Source organism: Symphalangus syndactylus, chromosome 3 (assembly GCF_028878055.3).
Source record: "Symphalangus syndactylus isolate Jambi chromosome 3, NHGRI_mSymSyn1-v2.1_pri, whole genome shotgun sequence".
NCBI lineage: Eukaryota > Metazoa > Chordata > Mammalia > Primates > Hylobatidae > Symphalangus > Symphalangus syndactylus.
The window spans coordinates 18,109,124-18,123,238 of record NC_072425.2 but is presented as its reverse complement, the minus strand read 5'-3'; the positions used below and the strand labels follow the sequence as shown (position 1 = coordinate 18,123,238).

At 59.3% G+C, this 14,115-nt stretch overlaps 1 protein-coding gene across 3 annotated transcripts in view; it reads left to right on the top strand.

Moving 5' to 3' along the window:
- The window catches only part of LMX1B (LIM homeobox transcription factor 1 beta), an 86,233-nt gene extending 72,937 nt beyond the window's left edge, over positions 1 to 13,296 (top strand). The window contains exons 3-8 of one of the 3 annotated variants that reach the window (XM_055269919.1): positions 3,174 to 3,406; positions 5,467 to 5,648; positions 5,847 to 5,924; positions 6,069 to 6,135; positions 8,096 to 8,239; positions 8,551 to 13,296. In XM_055269919.1, coding sequence (XP_055125894.1) covers positions 3,174 to 3,406; positions 5,467 to 5,648; positions 5,847 to 5,924; positions 6,069 to 6,135; positions 8,096 to 8,239; positions 8,551 to 8,708 — 862 coding nt within the window. In that variant the 3' untranslated portion in view covers positions 8,709 to 13,296. Of the gene's footprint in view, positions 1 to 3,173; positions 3,407 to 5,466; positions 5,649 to 5,846; positions 5,925 to 6,068; positions 6,175 to 8,095; positions 8,261 to 8,550 lie in introns of all 3 variants that reach the window. The other 2 variants (XM_055269918.1, XM_055269916.1) reach the window with 2 other exon arrangements.
- Positions 13,297 to 14,115: the final 819 nt, after the last annotated feature.

The window sequence follows — 14,115 nt, the reverse complement described above, 5'->3', positions numbered from 1 at the left end:
AGATGCAGGCAATGTTGTCCAGCCCATTGTATAGATAAGTGAGCTGAGGCTCGAGAAGACAGATTACTTGCCTGGTCACCAGCTAGCAAGTGGTGGGACAAGGCGTGGAACTCAAGTCCATGTGATTCCAATGCCACCTGTCTGTGGCTGGGCCTGCTTTTCAGTGGCTGGCTCGATAGTCCTCCGTGGTGGGAGGCACGAAGAGAGGGGGAATGGGGGCTCACAGAGAAGAGGGGACCCCGCTGGTATCCCCAACCCCTCCCACACACGCCATTAGTCGCTCTCACCCCAGCACAGTAGACAAAGGCAGCCCCATAATTGGGAGTGAGTATTTCATGCATTCCCCCCCGATGTTTTATTGGGTGGAGAGATGCTTGGAGACCAAACGGATGGCGCATTCTGTTTATAAAGTACGTGCAGTTTGTTTTATTTCCCGAGTTTTTGCAATCTAGATAACAGATGATGCCCTGAGTGGCTGGCGCTGCCTCCGTAATGGCGGCACCGAGCCTTTGGAGAAGTATTAATAATAGATTGTGTTGATGAGTTTGGAGAAAGTAGCAATCGACCCCCTGCTGCCAAGGCATTAGCACGGCTGTTCTGAACACAGCCAGCACTGTTGGTTTGACTGCAAATGCAGGTCACCCGCCCTGCTGCCCCCTCCCCAGCCTAAGAAGATTTCCTCTCCGGGAGTCACCCAAGGTGTGCTGACCCTGGCCTGGGACCCTGAGACCCTGAGACCCTGGCCCTCCCACTCTAGCAGTGACATGGCCAGTGTCTGTCCACTCAGAGGCCACAGAGGTCAGGCTGCAGACCTTACTGTGGCCACTAGGTCAGGTGGAGTGTGGGGAGGGGACAGAGGGGCAGTGGGGGTTGGGGGAGGACCACCATCCATGTCAGAGCACCGGGTTCTACAAACCCAGGCTCCTTCCTCAGCCCCTCGGTAGAGCTAGACAGCCAGCCAGATTCCTAGGGCCTCTGCCTAAAGCTGTCACTGACAGTTGGGTAGGTTGTGCCCTGAACAAGGGGATTCAGCCAGAGGGCCAAATTAGAGCCAAAATCCAGCCCACATTCCCCTTGCAGAGCCATGCCCTGCAGGCTGGAGGGGTCCAGCATGCCCAGAGCAGAGCCTGGCCTCAGCCTTAGCCCACCCCAGCCCTTTACTCACCTACTCTGCAAACACTCACGGAGGCCCCCTTGAGGATCGGATGGGGCCAGGTCCTGTCTCATGCAACCCCAGTAGAGGTGGTAGAGTTGGGCACCAACAGGGACATGCATTGTCATTCTGCTGTGATACCCGTGTCCTGAGTTACATGCTCGGCATCCTCGAGTCTTGACAACAGCCTTCAGGAAGGGCTTGACATCTCCATTTTACAGGAGTAAACTGAGGCTGGGGGAAGCTCAGGGGAGCATAGAGGAGGCCACCTCCCCCAGACTGGGGCATCAGAGGAGGCTTCCCAGAGGAGGTGGCACTGGAGTTGGGCATTGCAGGATGAGTAGGAGCCTGCTGGGTAGAATAGAGTTGGGTGGCAGGGGTTGCTGGGGGTGCCCCCTGCTGAGTGCTCTGGCCAGTGCCCAGGCAGCGTGCAGAGCTCAAAGCGGCCCTGCCCACTTCGCCCTACCAGCTCGCTGTGGGCGGTTCTGACGGCAGCTCCAGGAAGGGAGGCAGGCGAGTGCCTTCCATTTATGGCCATTTCTGTTCCAGAGCCGATTAGTAGAGAATTGCAGCTGTAATCTGTGCCCGTGATGGCGGGCCATAAAGAGGGATGGGATGTGCACAGCGCTCCCAAGGTGGCGCCCGCAGACATGGCCCGGGGACGCCGGGAATGAAAAATGGTTTTAATTCCCTCCCAGCAGCAATAATTTGATTCTTCATAAATTTTTCCATCAAAGTGTTGTTGAGCTGAGTTCCCACAGAGCAGGACACGTGACAGGGTGGAGGAGTGTCGGGAGGAGCGGTCAGCAGACACAGCAGAGGAGGGGCCGTGCTGCCCAGCTCTCCTGCTAGTGCTGGCCAGGGCCTGGAGACCACCCCCTCCCCCGGCCCTCATTTGTCTGCAGAGATGATGGGAGATGGGAGATGGAACCACGTTGTCATGTGGAAGCTGGATTAGGCCTAGCCTGGGAGTTGCCTCCAGCATTTACTACCCATGCGACCCTGAGCAAGCGACTCTGCCTCTTAGCACCTCAATTTCCTCATCTCTAAAATGGGGTTAATGTTCATTCTCTTCTTGCAGGGTTGTTGCAAGGATTAAATGCATCTCTGCACATAAGATGCTTAGAGCAGGGCTGGCACTCTATACGTGCTCAGTGAATATCTGTTCATGATGGAGATGCGTAAGCTGAGACGGAGGGATGGGAAGGTGTTAGCCAAGCCAAAGGACAGAGAAAGATGTGTCGAAAGGCTGCCATGATAGTGCTCTGGAGAAACTGCAGGCTGTTCTTTGGGGCTGCAGCCTGGGGAAGCAGAGGGTAGAGAAGGAAGAGGCGGGATCATGAAGGGCCTTGAGTGCCAGCCTCAGGAGCTCGGATGGTCTCCTAAGGGCACTAGGGAGCCATGGAAGAGTCTGGAGCAGGGAAGCAGCTTGATCCGATTTGTATTTTAGAAAGATCTCCCTGGCTTCTGTGTGTGTGACGGCTCCTGTGTGGGCTGGGGTTTGAAGGATTGAAGGGGCCAGGAGTCCAGAGAGGGGACCAGGCAGTTGCTCAGGCAGGAGAGGAGAGGCCCAGGCTGGGCAGTGGATTGGGCGGGGCTGGGAATTGCTTGGATGTGTTGGTGAGGGAGGATCAGAGGAGAGGCAGACCAGGGAGCTGAGGGAGAAAGGATCCTTTCCAGACAGGGGCTGACCTGGCCCCCAGGGAAAGTTTGAGTGGACCCTGCACACTGCCCTCTAGTGGCCACCATGTCTCTGAGCTGGAAGGGCCCTGAGCTGCCATGCCCGGGACAGGTGACTCTAGGCAGGATGCCAGCGCCCACCCCAGGGCCACTGGGGGCCTGTAGGCAGAAGAATAGGGCTGCAGGCCCCTTCTGCTGTCTGGCCCGGTGCCCGAGGAGGGCCTTTGCCTCCCATCTGGGCCTGAGGGTCAGGGTGGCAAGAGGGAGAGACCCTCGGCGGGAGTGGCCTCTGGGAGGGACTTCTGAGCACAGCCAACACGCCCGCTTTGTGCATCCCCAGGCTCTTCGCGGCCAAGTGCAGCGGCTGCATGGAGAAGATCGCCCCCACCGAGTTCGTGATGCGGGCACTGGAGTGCGTGTACCACCTGGGCTGCTTCTGCTGCTGCGTGTGTGAGCGGCAGCTACGCAAGGGCGACGAGTTCGTGCTCAAGGAGGGCCAGCTGCTGTGCAAGGGTGACTACGAGAAGGAGAAGGACCTGCTCAGCTCCGTGAGCCCCGACGAGTCCGACTCCGGTGAGGCCTGGCCTGAGCTGGGGGAAGGCCTCAGGGACGGGGGTTGCTGGGGTGTCCTGGAGGGGAGTCCCGGCTGGAGAAGCCACCTTCTGCTTCCAGGACCTGAGCTGCACACAGATGGTACATACATATCCAGATGCACACGCGCACTGACGTGTCCACCTGTGTGCACATGACACGAACATGCATCCCCCAGGCACACTACCCCTGAGACCTACACATCCATACATATAAACATATGTGTGATCACATGTGTACACACAAGCACATAAAATGCATGCAGGAATACCCCTACCCTGAGTATGGATACATGTACATGTATGTGGAGATATGTGTTCACAAAGCCGGGAATGCAAAAGCCACACCCAGGTACACACAAGTGTACACACTTAAGCATACACACACATAACACAGCACACTTGTGCACTAAACACCGATCCACATGGCTGCACATATATGTTTGTCCACATGCTCACATGTACTGCGGATTGTGCTTGTGTGCACACACACACACCTCTTGTTCTCTGGCGCACCCCCCTTACCCTCTCTGCCTTGATGGCCCCCCGCCAACCTGCAGCCCAGTTCCACAGGGGTCTTCACCAGCACCTGGTCCACAGGCTGGGGATGCCTGAGAGGCAGGGATCTGATGTGCCCTCCCCTTCTCAGCCCCCTGGAACCTTCAGCAGTGAGAAGCAAACAGCCTCGAGCCAGCCTCTGTTTCCCAGCTGAGGGGGGGGGGGCTGGGCCCTCTATGCTGGAGGGAAAGACCCCATTTCCCACGGTGAAGGACGCTCGCTACTCTGCTCTAGCCCCCAAAAGGATGAGGCCAGTTTGAAGCCCTTCTGGCGGACAGGGCAAGCCCAGCCAGGAGTGAGTCTTAAGGAGGGAAAACCCAGGAGGTGGCTTTGGTCCTTGTTCTTCCTGGGAACAGTGGGGAAGGACTGGAGCAGGAGGCATGGAGAGGAGGTGTCCCGGTCTGCCAGGCCCCATGGGTAACCTGAAGCCCTCCGGCAACAGGATCTGCCACATGGGAAGGGTTTTCCATGGCCGGGGCCTGCGTGGAGTCAGTGAGCCCGCCACCATCTGTCCCTACCCATCCCTGGGCAGGGCACCGCTGCAGCCAGCTCCATGGCTGCCGGCTGCCTGGACTCCTGAGGAAGAGCAGAGGCTGCCCAGCCCCAGCAGAGGGGGCCTCAGTGGGAGGAGACCACCCGCCTCACATTCCAATAACAGCACTGAAGAAAGGAGACCAGCCCGGGGGGCAGCGGGAGGCCCAGTGGTGGCTGGGGAGTCTTGGTCATCCATCTGGGGCTGCTGGCATTTCTGAGACCCAAACCTGGGGCGGGGAAGTGCCGTGTGTGCATGGTGGGTGTGGCTGTAGCACTGGGTGAATGCACATGCTTCCGCACGCTGTGTGTGTCTGTCTAGATGCATGCATGCCTGTATGTTCCTGCCCGTGAGCATGGGCCCATGTGTGTGAATACGCCTGTGAGTTGCATGCGCGAGGGACTTTGTGGGCCCATGTGTATGTGGCAGCAGGTGAGTGTGCATCTTACGAGTGTGTGCGTGCATACACTGTGGTCAGAAGCACTCTTGTGTGAATATCTGCGGCGTGTGTCTTTGCTTGCACACTTTCGTGTATGTCCACACAGCCATGTGCACAACCGTGTGTGCACCTGTGTGCCTGTTCCCGAGTGGGCCTGCCTTCCTGAATGTGTGTGCAGCCACATGTACGTGTGTGCACACCTGTGCTGTGGTTGTCCGAGGCGCACCTGTGTGAGTTCCTGTGCAGGTGTGCCTGCGGCCCAGGATGAGGAGGTGAGGCATGTGTGCTGGGGAAGGGACTCTCAGGGTACAGCAGGCAGGAGACGAGGGCCCAGATAAGGCAGGGCCTGTGGGCCAAGGGAGGGAAGGAGACCTTATCCTGGGGCACTGGGGAGCCACGGCAGGTGTCAACAGAGGGGACAGGCTCCTGTCGGGCAGCAGGTTGCCTAAGGGGACAAGGCTGAGGCCTGGGCTGCCCCGCCCCTTCCTCACAGGCCGGGTTGTGTCCCCCACAGTGAAGAGCGAGGATGAAGATGGGGACATGAAGCCGGCCAAGGGGCAGGGCAGCCAGAGCAAAGGCAGCGGGGATGACGGGAAGGACCCGCGGAGGCCCAAGCGACCCCGGACCATCCTCACCACGCAGCAGCGAAGAGCCTTCAAGGCCTCCTTTGAGGTCTCGTCCAAGCCTTGCCGAAAGGTGAGGGGCGGCCGGGGGGCGGGGCTGAGGCTGATGCCCGCACACCCACTGCCTTTCTGGAGACCACCCCCTGCTCCTGCTGGGGGTAGGGACACCCCTCCATCCTCCGTCTCTGCACATCCCATCATACCCCTAAACCCACCGTCTCCCAGTTGCTGCCTCTGGAGGGCCTGACCTGTTCCCCTCTCTCTGGGCCAGGTCCGAGAGACACTGGCAGCGGAGACGGGCCTCAGTGTGCGCGTGGTCCAGGTCTGGTTTCAGAACCAAAGAGCAAAGGTAAGAGGTCACCCCCCACCCCCACTGGCCCCGGGTAGGGTGGGACTAGAGGGGGCAGCCAGAAGACTATGGTCCAGGGGGCGTGGGGCTGGCTGTGCCTGGGGGCGAGGGGCAGCACCAGCCTGAACTGCGCTCTCCCTGCAGATGAAGAAGCTGGCGCGGCGGCACCAGCAGCAGCAGGAGCAGCAGAACTCCCAGCGGCTGGGCCAGGGTGAGCCGGGGCCGGGGCCGGGGCCGGGGCTGGGCCAGGGTGAGCTGGGGCAGGGGCTGGGGCTGGGTGAGCCTGGGCCAGGGCTGGGACCACGGCTGCGCCTGTCCCAGGGCTAGGGACAAAGGGGCCTGGGATGTTTCTTTTAACAAAACTTCTGAAAAGCCTTCCACCAAGGCCATCAGATCCCAGGGAACTTCTGCTTTAAAACCACTGAGAAATAGAGAAGCCATGGGGACTAGGGGACCCAGGGAGGAGAGATGGCAGAGTGGCAGCCTGGAGGGTTGGCAGAATTTCTGCAATCAAAACAGCAACAGTCTACTCACACTCACTGCATGCAGACACGGGTCTCAGCCTTCAGCACACCCCGTCTCACCCTGTCCTCATAAATCACTGCAAGGAAGGGTATTGCCACGTCCCATTTCACAGATGAGGAAACTGAGGGACTGCCTGGGATCCCTCAGCCAGTAAGGCGCAAAGCTGGACCTCAGCCCCAAGCCTGGAGCTCAAAGCCTGTACCTTTAACAGGATGACACTACCGCACTGCTGGAATTCTGCAGACAAAGCTTGTCAGGGCGTGAAGGTCCTGCTGAGTCGGGAGGGACTAGTTTCAGGGGCATGAGTCAGGCCCCCTCATCACTGGGCTTTACCAAAAATCATGTTTCCACATCAGAATCTTGAGCCTGGGCTGGTCTCCTGGGCCTTCAAGGCCATGAGGGAGGAGCAGGGAGTTCCCTGGGACTGCTGAAGTGGGCGGGGGACAGAGCTGCCTGCGCCCCAGTGAGAGGGAGGCTTCTGGGCAGGTGCCAGGGCACCAATGGGCAGATACCAGGGTACGGGGAGCCAGGCCAGTGTCCCAGGCTGGACTCGGCTTCTAAGGACACAGCCTTAGCGCCTTCTGCTTCCTCGCTTCCCCCTCTGCCCCTCCTGGGGCTGCAGTCACTGCCTCTGGTCTCCCAGCCAGGTCCTGGGCTATGTCTCACCCCTCAGTGTTCCCAGCTACTTCCTGGACACAGCCTCCCTGAGAAGGTCCCACAGTCCCCCCAGCTCATCCCAACCCATGCTGTATCCTCCATCCTGCCCACATGCACATGGCATGCCCTGCTCCTCCCCACCCTTCTCTGCAAATGGCACCACCGTCCGCCCTGTCCGAGCCAGGAACCAGGAGTCACCTCTGACCTTCCCCATCCCACGCTGCTGATCCACTGAGGTGCCAAGTTGGGGAGTGAAGTCTTCTCATGTCTCTCGCACCCTCCTAGGAGCTGTCTCTCCCACAGCCACCTTGACAGAGATCCCACCCTTCCTCTGGCTTCCTCACCCACTGGCCCCAGCCTTGGTCTCCTCCTCCAGCCTTTCTCACCCTTGTCTACCAAACCCTCCCGCGGCTCCCAGCGGCCTCGGGGACCCCCACCCAGCTCGGCGCCCCAGGGCTCCCCATGACCTGTGGTCCCTCTCAGCTGGTCTCCCCCACACCGACCTCTCTCCCTGGCTCTTGGCCCTGCGTGCTGCACCCTCACTTACCGCCCCGCAGCCTGGCTTGCCTCCCCTGCTCTGGCCTGGCGAGCCCCTGCTAGTTCTTTAAGTCACATCGGGGTGGGGGCTCTTTCTTCCAGGAAGTCTTCCCGGGGACTTTTTGGCCTGGGTCTGGGACCTTGGCGCTGCCAGATGCAGGGCAGAATCACTATTGCCTGTGTGGGGTCTGCCTCCTCCCTGGATCCCCTGGAGGGGCGGGGTAGTGGGAGGAAAGAAGATGGGGAGGGGAGGACTCTGGCTTTTGGTAAGCTGAGTCTGGAGGAGGAGCTGGAGTGTGCACCTGGGGAAGGGGCTGGGGAGTCAGTGTCTGGACAGCTTCAGCCAGAGTGGGGTGCCGGGGGGGCCCAAGGAGGTCGGAAGGGGAGGCTGCTGGGGTGTAGCTGGGAAGGCGTGGGCTAGGCCAGTGGGTGAAGGCTCATTGTGCCCCCAGAGGTCCTGTCCAGCCGCATGGAGGGCATGATGGCCTCCTACACGCCGCTGGCCCCACCGCAGCAGCAGATCGTCGCCATGGAACAGAGCCCCTACGGCAGCAGCGACCCCTTCCAGCAGGGCCTCACGCCGCCCCAAATGCCAGGTGACCACATGAACCCCTATGGTAAGCCGCCCTACCCCCGCCTGCCCGCCCCAGCACAGCCCCTGCCCCCCTGCCAGGCCAGGCAGGCCTGGGGCCAGGACAGCCACCTGCTGCCCTAGGGCTCAGGCAGCATGGCCAGCACAGCCCTCCTGCCTCCTGCTAACAGGAAGGGCCCCAGCCCTTCTTGGCCGGCACTAGCCAGCAGGCCATCCTGTCTCTCCCTGGCCTCCAGTCACACAGCCTACAGGGCAAACAGGGTCCCCAGGAGCCCCAGCCTGTACCCGGGTCCTGACACCCCTTCTGCCCCCCAGGGAACGACTCCATCTTCCACGACATCGACAGCGATACCTCCTTAACCAGCCTCAGCGACTGCTTCCTCGGCTCCTCAGACGTGGGCTCCCTGCAGGCCCGTGTGGGGAACCCCATCGACCGGCTCTACTCCATGCAGAGTTCCTACTTCGCCTCCTGAGAGCCAGCCGGGCGCACGGACGCTTGGGCAGGGGTCTGGGGGGGACCGCCAGCCTCTGCGGCCAGCCTGGCCACCCCCGCCCTGCTCTCCGCACAGACTACAGACAGCCATACGGTGCCCTCCCCTCGGCCGGCTGGGCCTGACCACTGTGCCCGTTGGGTACAGCCAGACCGGTAGATGGGCACAGCCTGGGCAGGGGCTGTGTCCTGCCCACAGAGACCTTGTCATCCCCAGGGACCCAGAGCTCTCGGACGGCCACTCGCCTCCCAGCCCCACCTCGGCCTCCATCGCCTCCTCCCCATCTCTTTTTTGGGAAGCTTAAATTCTCTCTATTTTTTTAAATGTCCTCTCTGTGTCCATGGCCCTCCATGCAAGCCCCAGGACAATGGTGTCATGAGGCGGTGACCTGAGAAGCGTGTGTACCTGTGCCCCAGCAAGGGCAGGGGTGGCCTCTGGGGGCAGGCCCACTGCCTGGAACCGCACCCCCCTCAGCCTGAGTCTGGAGCAGCAGTGGGGAGGGGCCTGAGGGGGAGGCACTGTCAGAAGGCCGGCTCAGAGCCTGAGCCTGGGCAGGCGCAAAGGGACAGAGGCATGTGCAGACACATGCCCACTCGCAGACAAACCCACGCAAACACACACAGCAGTGTGGGGACACCAGAAGGGACAGGGATGCTCAGCTGGTTTGTCCTGCCTTGTCAGAAAGGGAAAAGGAGGCCAGATAGGGGCAGGGGACCCCGCCACTTCTTAAGAGCGATTGGAGAGGGAGGAAGGGGAGAGGAAGAGGCAAGCTTGAAGCATCGGACCCAGTTGTATCCCAGCCTGGGCCCAGATGGGGGCAGCCTGGGCAGGGAGGGCAGCCCCAGGCCCCACCAACTCTAGAGACAGATGGAGCCCCCAGAAACAGGTAGCATCGGGCCAGACAGCAGAGCCTCCAGTGGTCAGGGACTTCAGAAGCACCTGCTGGGCACCCCATCTGCAATGTGGTCCTCTCCCCAGCCACCTCTGCCTCCCCTCACATACCTCCAGTGGCAAGGAGCTCACTAGGTCAGCAAGCCCAAGGCAGCTATGCCGTCCTGCATCCCAGAGCCAGGCTTCCCCAGCTCTCCCTCTTAGCGGGGAGGGACAGTGGGCCTCCAGCTGTCCCTCTAAAGGTGTGGGGCAGGTATCACTTCACCTTCCCACTGATGTCAGCCAGCCAGAAGTGAGCAGGCACATCACCTCCTGCTGTGGCACCCTTCCTCTGTTAATTTGGCCCAAAAGACAATGATTTGGCCACATGACCTTAGAGATTCACCCTGCCCTGCTGTAACTAAATCCCAGGGCCCCACACGCGAGTGACAGCTAAGCCACATCTCTTCTCTTTGTATATGCAAGATGGGGGCACTTACTGTGTTTTTTTTTTTTTTTTAATTTTATTTTTTGAGACGGAGTTTCGCTCTTGTTGCCCAGGCTGGAGTGCAGTGGCGCGATCTCGGCTCACCGCAACCTCCATCTCCCAGGTTCAAGCGATTCTCCTGCCTCAGCCTCCCTACTAGCTGAGATTACAGGCATGCACCACCACACCCAGCTAATTTTGTATTTTTAGTAGCAACGGGGTTTCTCCATGTTGGTCAGGCTGGTCTCGAACCCCCGACCTCAGGTGATCTGCCCACCTCGGCCTCCCAAAGTGCTGGGATTACAGGTGTGAGCCACCGCACCCAGCCTGCACTTACTGTTTAGACTGAGTGAGGGACCGTGACCTATTTCCTCTTCCATTCCCTCTTACTCAATTCATTCCAGCCTATGGAATTTCTCTCCACCCTGATTCAGTGACCACTGCTCTACTCTCTCCCAGCACATCTGCCCAGTGAGGAGTTGGCCCTGAGTGTCTCACCTGAGGTGTGTGGACCAGGGTGGCCTCTCCCTATTTGACATTGGCCCATTAATCCATCCTCTTTGGGGGACACATTCCAATTGCATTTCCTGCCCCCTTCCCCGAGGGCGATTGCAGAAGATTGTGTCAGGCGCCCTGCTGGAAGCCAGGTGCACTAGATTCATCCCCAGCCCCAGTCTGCTCAGCTCTAACCCTGTCAGAGCAAGGAGGCTGGGCTGCTACGGCCTGACTGGTGAGCCCACCCTGTCCCCTGGTGATCACTGTGTCCCCTTGTGATCACTATGTCCCCTTGTTCAGGTGCTCACAACCCTGCCTTTAACTCTGAAGTCAAGCCCTAGGCCACCACCCTAAAGTCTGCCTGGTCCAACCTTTGAGCAAGTAAGGATGATGAATGTCTCTTTTCCACCTTTGGGGCCCTCTGCCTGGATCTCTGGAATCCTCTAAGTTCAACCTGTTCTGTGGTTTTGCTCCCCTGTTTGCTGGGGAACTCAGTCCCCCCAGAGTGTCCTGGGCCAACCTCCTCGCCTGACATGAGGCCTCGTGTCACCCATCGGGCCCCAGCAGCCAGCTGGCCCTTCTGCAGCTCTTCTTACAAACAGAGCCTCTCCAAGGACCTCAGTTGATGTCCTGGTCCTTCTGCCGCCTCAGCCCACCAGGGTCCATGCCACCATGGGTCCCTTGAGCAGCAGCTGCACTGGCTTCTGGAGAGACAGCCCTCTTTCTCCTTTTGCACATGCACCATCTGAATCGTGCCAGGGACATTCTGGGCAGATTCAGGGGCAGACGCCCTATCCCCCAGGAGACCTGGCCCTTCTCTCTGAGACCCGATAAGTTGGAAGGGATGTCAGAAGCGGTCATCTCATCTGCCCCTTATTTTATAGTTGGAAACCCTGAGGCAAGAGAGGGAAAGAGGCCTGTCCAAGGTCCGGGTTAGTGACAGAGCTGAGCTGAGAAAAAGGACGTTGTGCCCCATTGTCCCCTGTGGTTTGTGAATGACCTCCAGGTCAGGGGGTCACAACTTGTTCTTAGTAAACTTGCCAGCTGTTGGGGTCACATCTTCCCATTCTGGGGCCTCACAAGCCCCCGAATCCAGCCGGGACCCCATGCCAGGAGCTGGTCTAGGGACAGCACGCTTGTGACCCACAGACTGTTAAAGCCAGAAGGGACCTCAGAGAGCCCCTTATGCTGGAGGCGCCCTGTCAGCCGTGGCTAGGGGCCCTTTGCTCTCTGCTGTGCCTTGCTGCCCACAGGCTCCCAGACACCAGCGCCCACTCGGCCCAGCCCCAGACTGGGTGTGGCATGCAGATGAACAAGATGCAGGGCCTGCCTTGCCTGCCTTGAGGGGTCTCTCCTAGAAGGAAAGCCAGACTCTCCAACCCAGCCAGGGAGTCCAGACATGGCAGGGACCCATTTCTCTGAGGAGCCTGAGGCTCGGAGAAGGGAGGCGATGTGTTCAGGGCCACCCAGCAGAAGCCTGCAGGGCCGGGCAACCTCCCACTTTATGGGAGGAGCCGCAGCCCTGGCTGGGAGCTGGGTGGGGAGTAACCAGGACCACCCCTCGCCCCTGTCATGACATGGAACCTTCATCACTAAGGGGGCTAGAGTAGGAAGTGGGAGATAACTGTGTGGTCTCCAGAGCAAAAGAGAATGAGAGGTGGGCAGGGGGAGTTTTGGCAAAAGGCCAAGTTCCGCTTCCCTGCTGGGGAAGTCAAGGCTCAGAAAGAGGAAAGAATCACCCCAGGTAACACAGGGCAGAGGAGGGACAAGAAGCCAGGCACGGCCCCAGCCAGAGCCTCATCCACCTACTCCGTGAAGCCGCCCAGGTACTCTGCTATCCTGGGAAACGCACAGAGAGGCCACACACAGACACTGCTCGCAAGGGTCAGACCAAGGTGCCAGCACAGCCTGGAAAGAGCTCAGAAAGGGTTGGTGCACGTGGCTGGGCATCTTAGGAGGCTTCCTGAGGGTGGGTAAAGGTGGGAAGGCCCTGGCGCTGCATCAGATGAGCAGGGCCCGGCAGGGACAAGCCTCTTCTCCTTTGGGAAGCCCTGCAGCCTCCTAGCAAGAGGCTGCCTCCCCACTCTGCCCCCATCTGAATGCCCTTTTCATGTTGCACGCAGGGAACCTCGGGAAGGAGGATTGCCTGATGCCTGCCTGGCTCCATCCTTGAGCTCTGGGCACCACCTAGGGTGGGGGAGAGCCTGCAGCTCTGGGGCTAAGTCTGCCCTGGGGGGAAAGGGCTTCATGCTCGCACGCACGCGCTCGCTCGCACACACACACTCACACCTGGACGCACACAGAGGCTCGCGGACCCACACTCACAGGCACATGTGGCCTGGGGACTGGGGGAGCAGGAAAGACCCCTCCAACATTTGGCCCTTGGAAGGCGCCATTGCCAATGAGCCTCTTTGCTGGTTCCCCCGACCCCACCTGGGGGTCCCATGGGAGCCCAGCCCAGCCAGGTGTGGGGATGGGCCACCGGCCATTCCTGTTTTCCTTGTACAGACAGACTCTCACTGCCCACCTGCCATCCCCAGACACACTTTATTTAATAACTTGTCATTGTTAAATTATTTATTAGCATTTACCACACCACCACCCCCACCCTGCCCTCCACTCTCACCTTCCACCTCTTCCCACAACAGCAGAAAATGGAAACAACAACAAAAAAGATGAGACATCAGTATATTTGTAAATAAACTGACCTGTACACGCCTGTGGTGCTTCTCCTTGGTGGGCAGGGCCCAGGTGGAGGAAGGGGCTGGCCTGGGCCTGGGCTGGTCTTGCACGCGACATTAGCAGATTTGTTGATGGCCACCAGGGACAGCAGGTCAGGAGGCGGGAGGGCTTGAGGTCCCTATTCTTGCCCAACCCTCCTGTGATTCTCTTCTCTTCCACCCTTGTCTCATCCCAACCCCGAGCCATCTCCAACCTTAAAAGAAGTGCGTTCACCCCATCTCCATTTCACTCTATCCTATTCTCCAACACTTTCATTCATTCAATCAACCAGTATTTGTGAAGGCCCCTTAAGTGCCAGCCACCAGGCTGACAACAGGAGATTGGCTATCCCTGCTTCAAGGAGATCAACAGTGTGATACGAGCTCAGTTGAGGTACAAAGAAACCCTGTTGCCTGGGTACCCAACCTCGTCTGGAGGGTGGAGCATCATGGAAGGCTTCCCCGAAGAAGCCACATATTAAGCTGAGATCTGAAGTTACCTGGCATCAGGAGGACTGAGAGTGAGAAGGGGTGTCTGGGAGCATTCCAGGCTTGTCCAAAACCTCAGAGGCAGGCAAAATCTTGTGAATCTCCTAAACTGCAAGAACAGCAAAGTTTGAGGGCAGGGCCAGACCATTCAGGGCCTTGCTGCCAAGTAGAGAATAGAACCGATTAGATCAAGGTGACTGGATGGAAGCAGGGAGGTCAGTTGGGTCACCAGGTGAGAGGTGACGATGGCTTTGACTAGGGTGGCAGTCTCCGGAGCAGATCCCGGAGATATTGGTGAGGGGGGAGTCCAGGCAGCATCTGTGTCCCT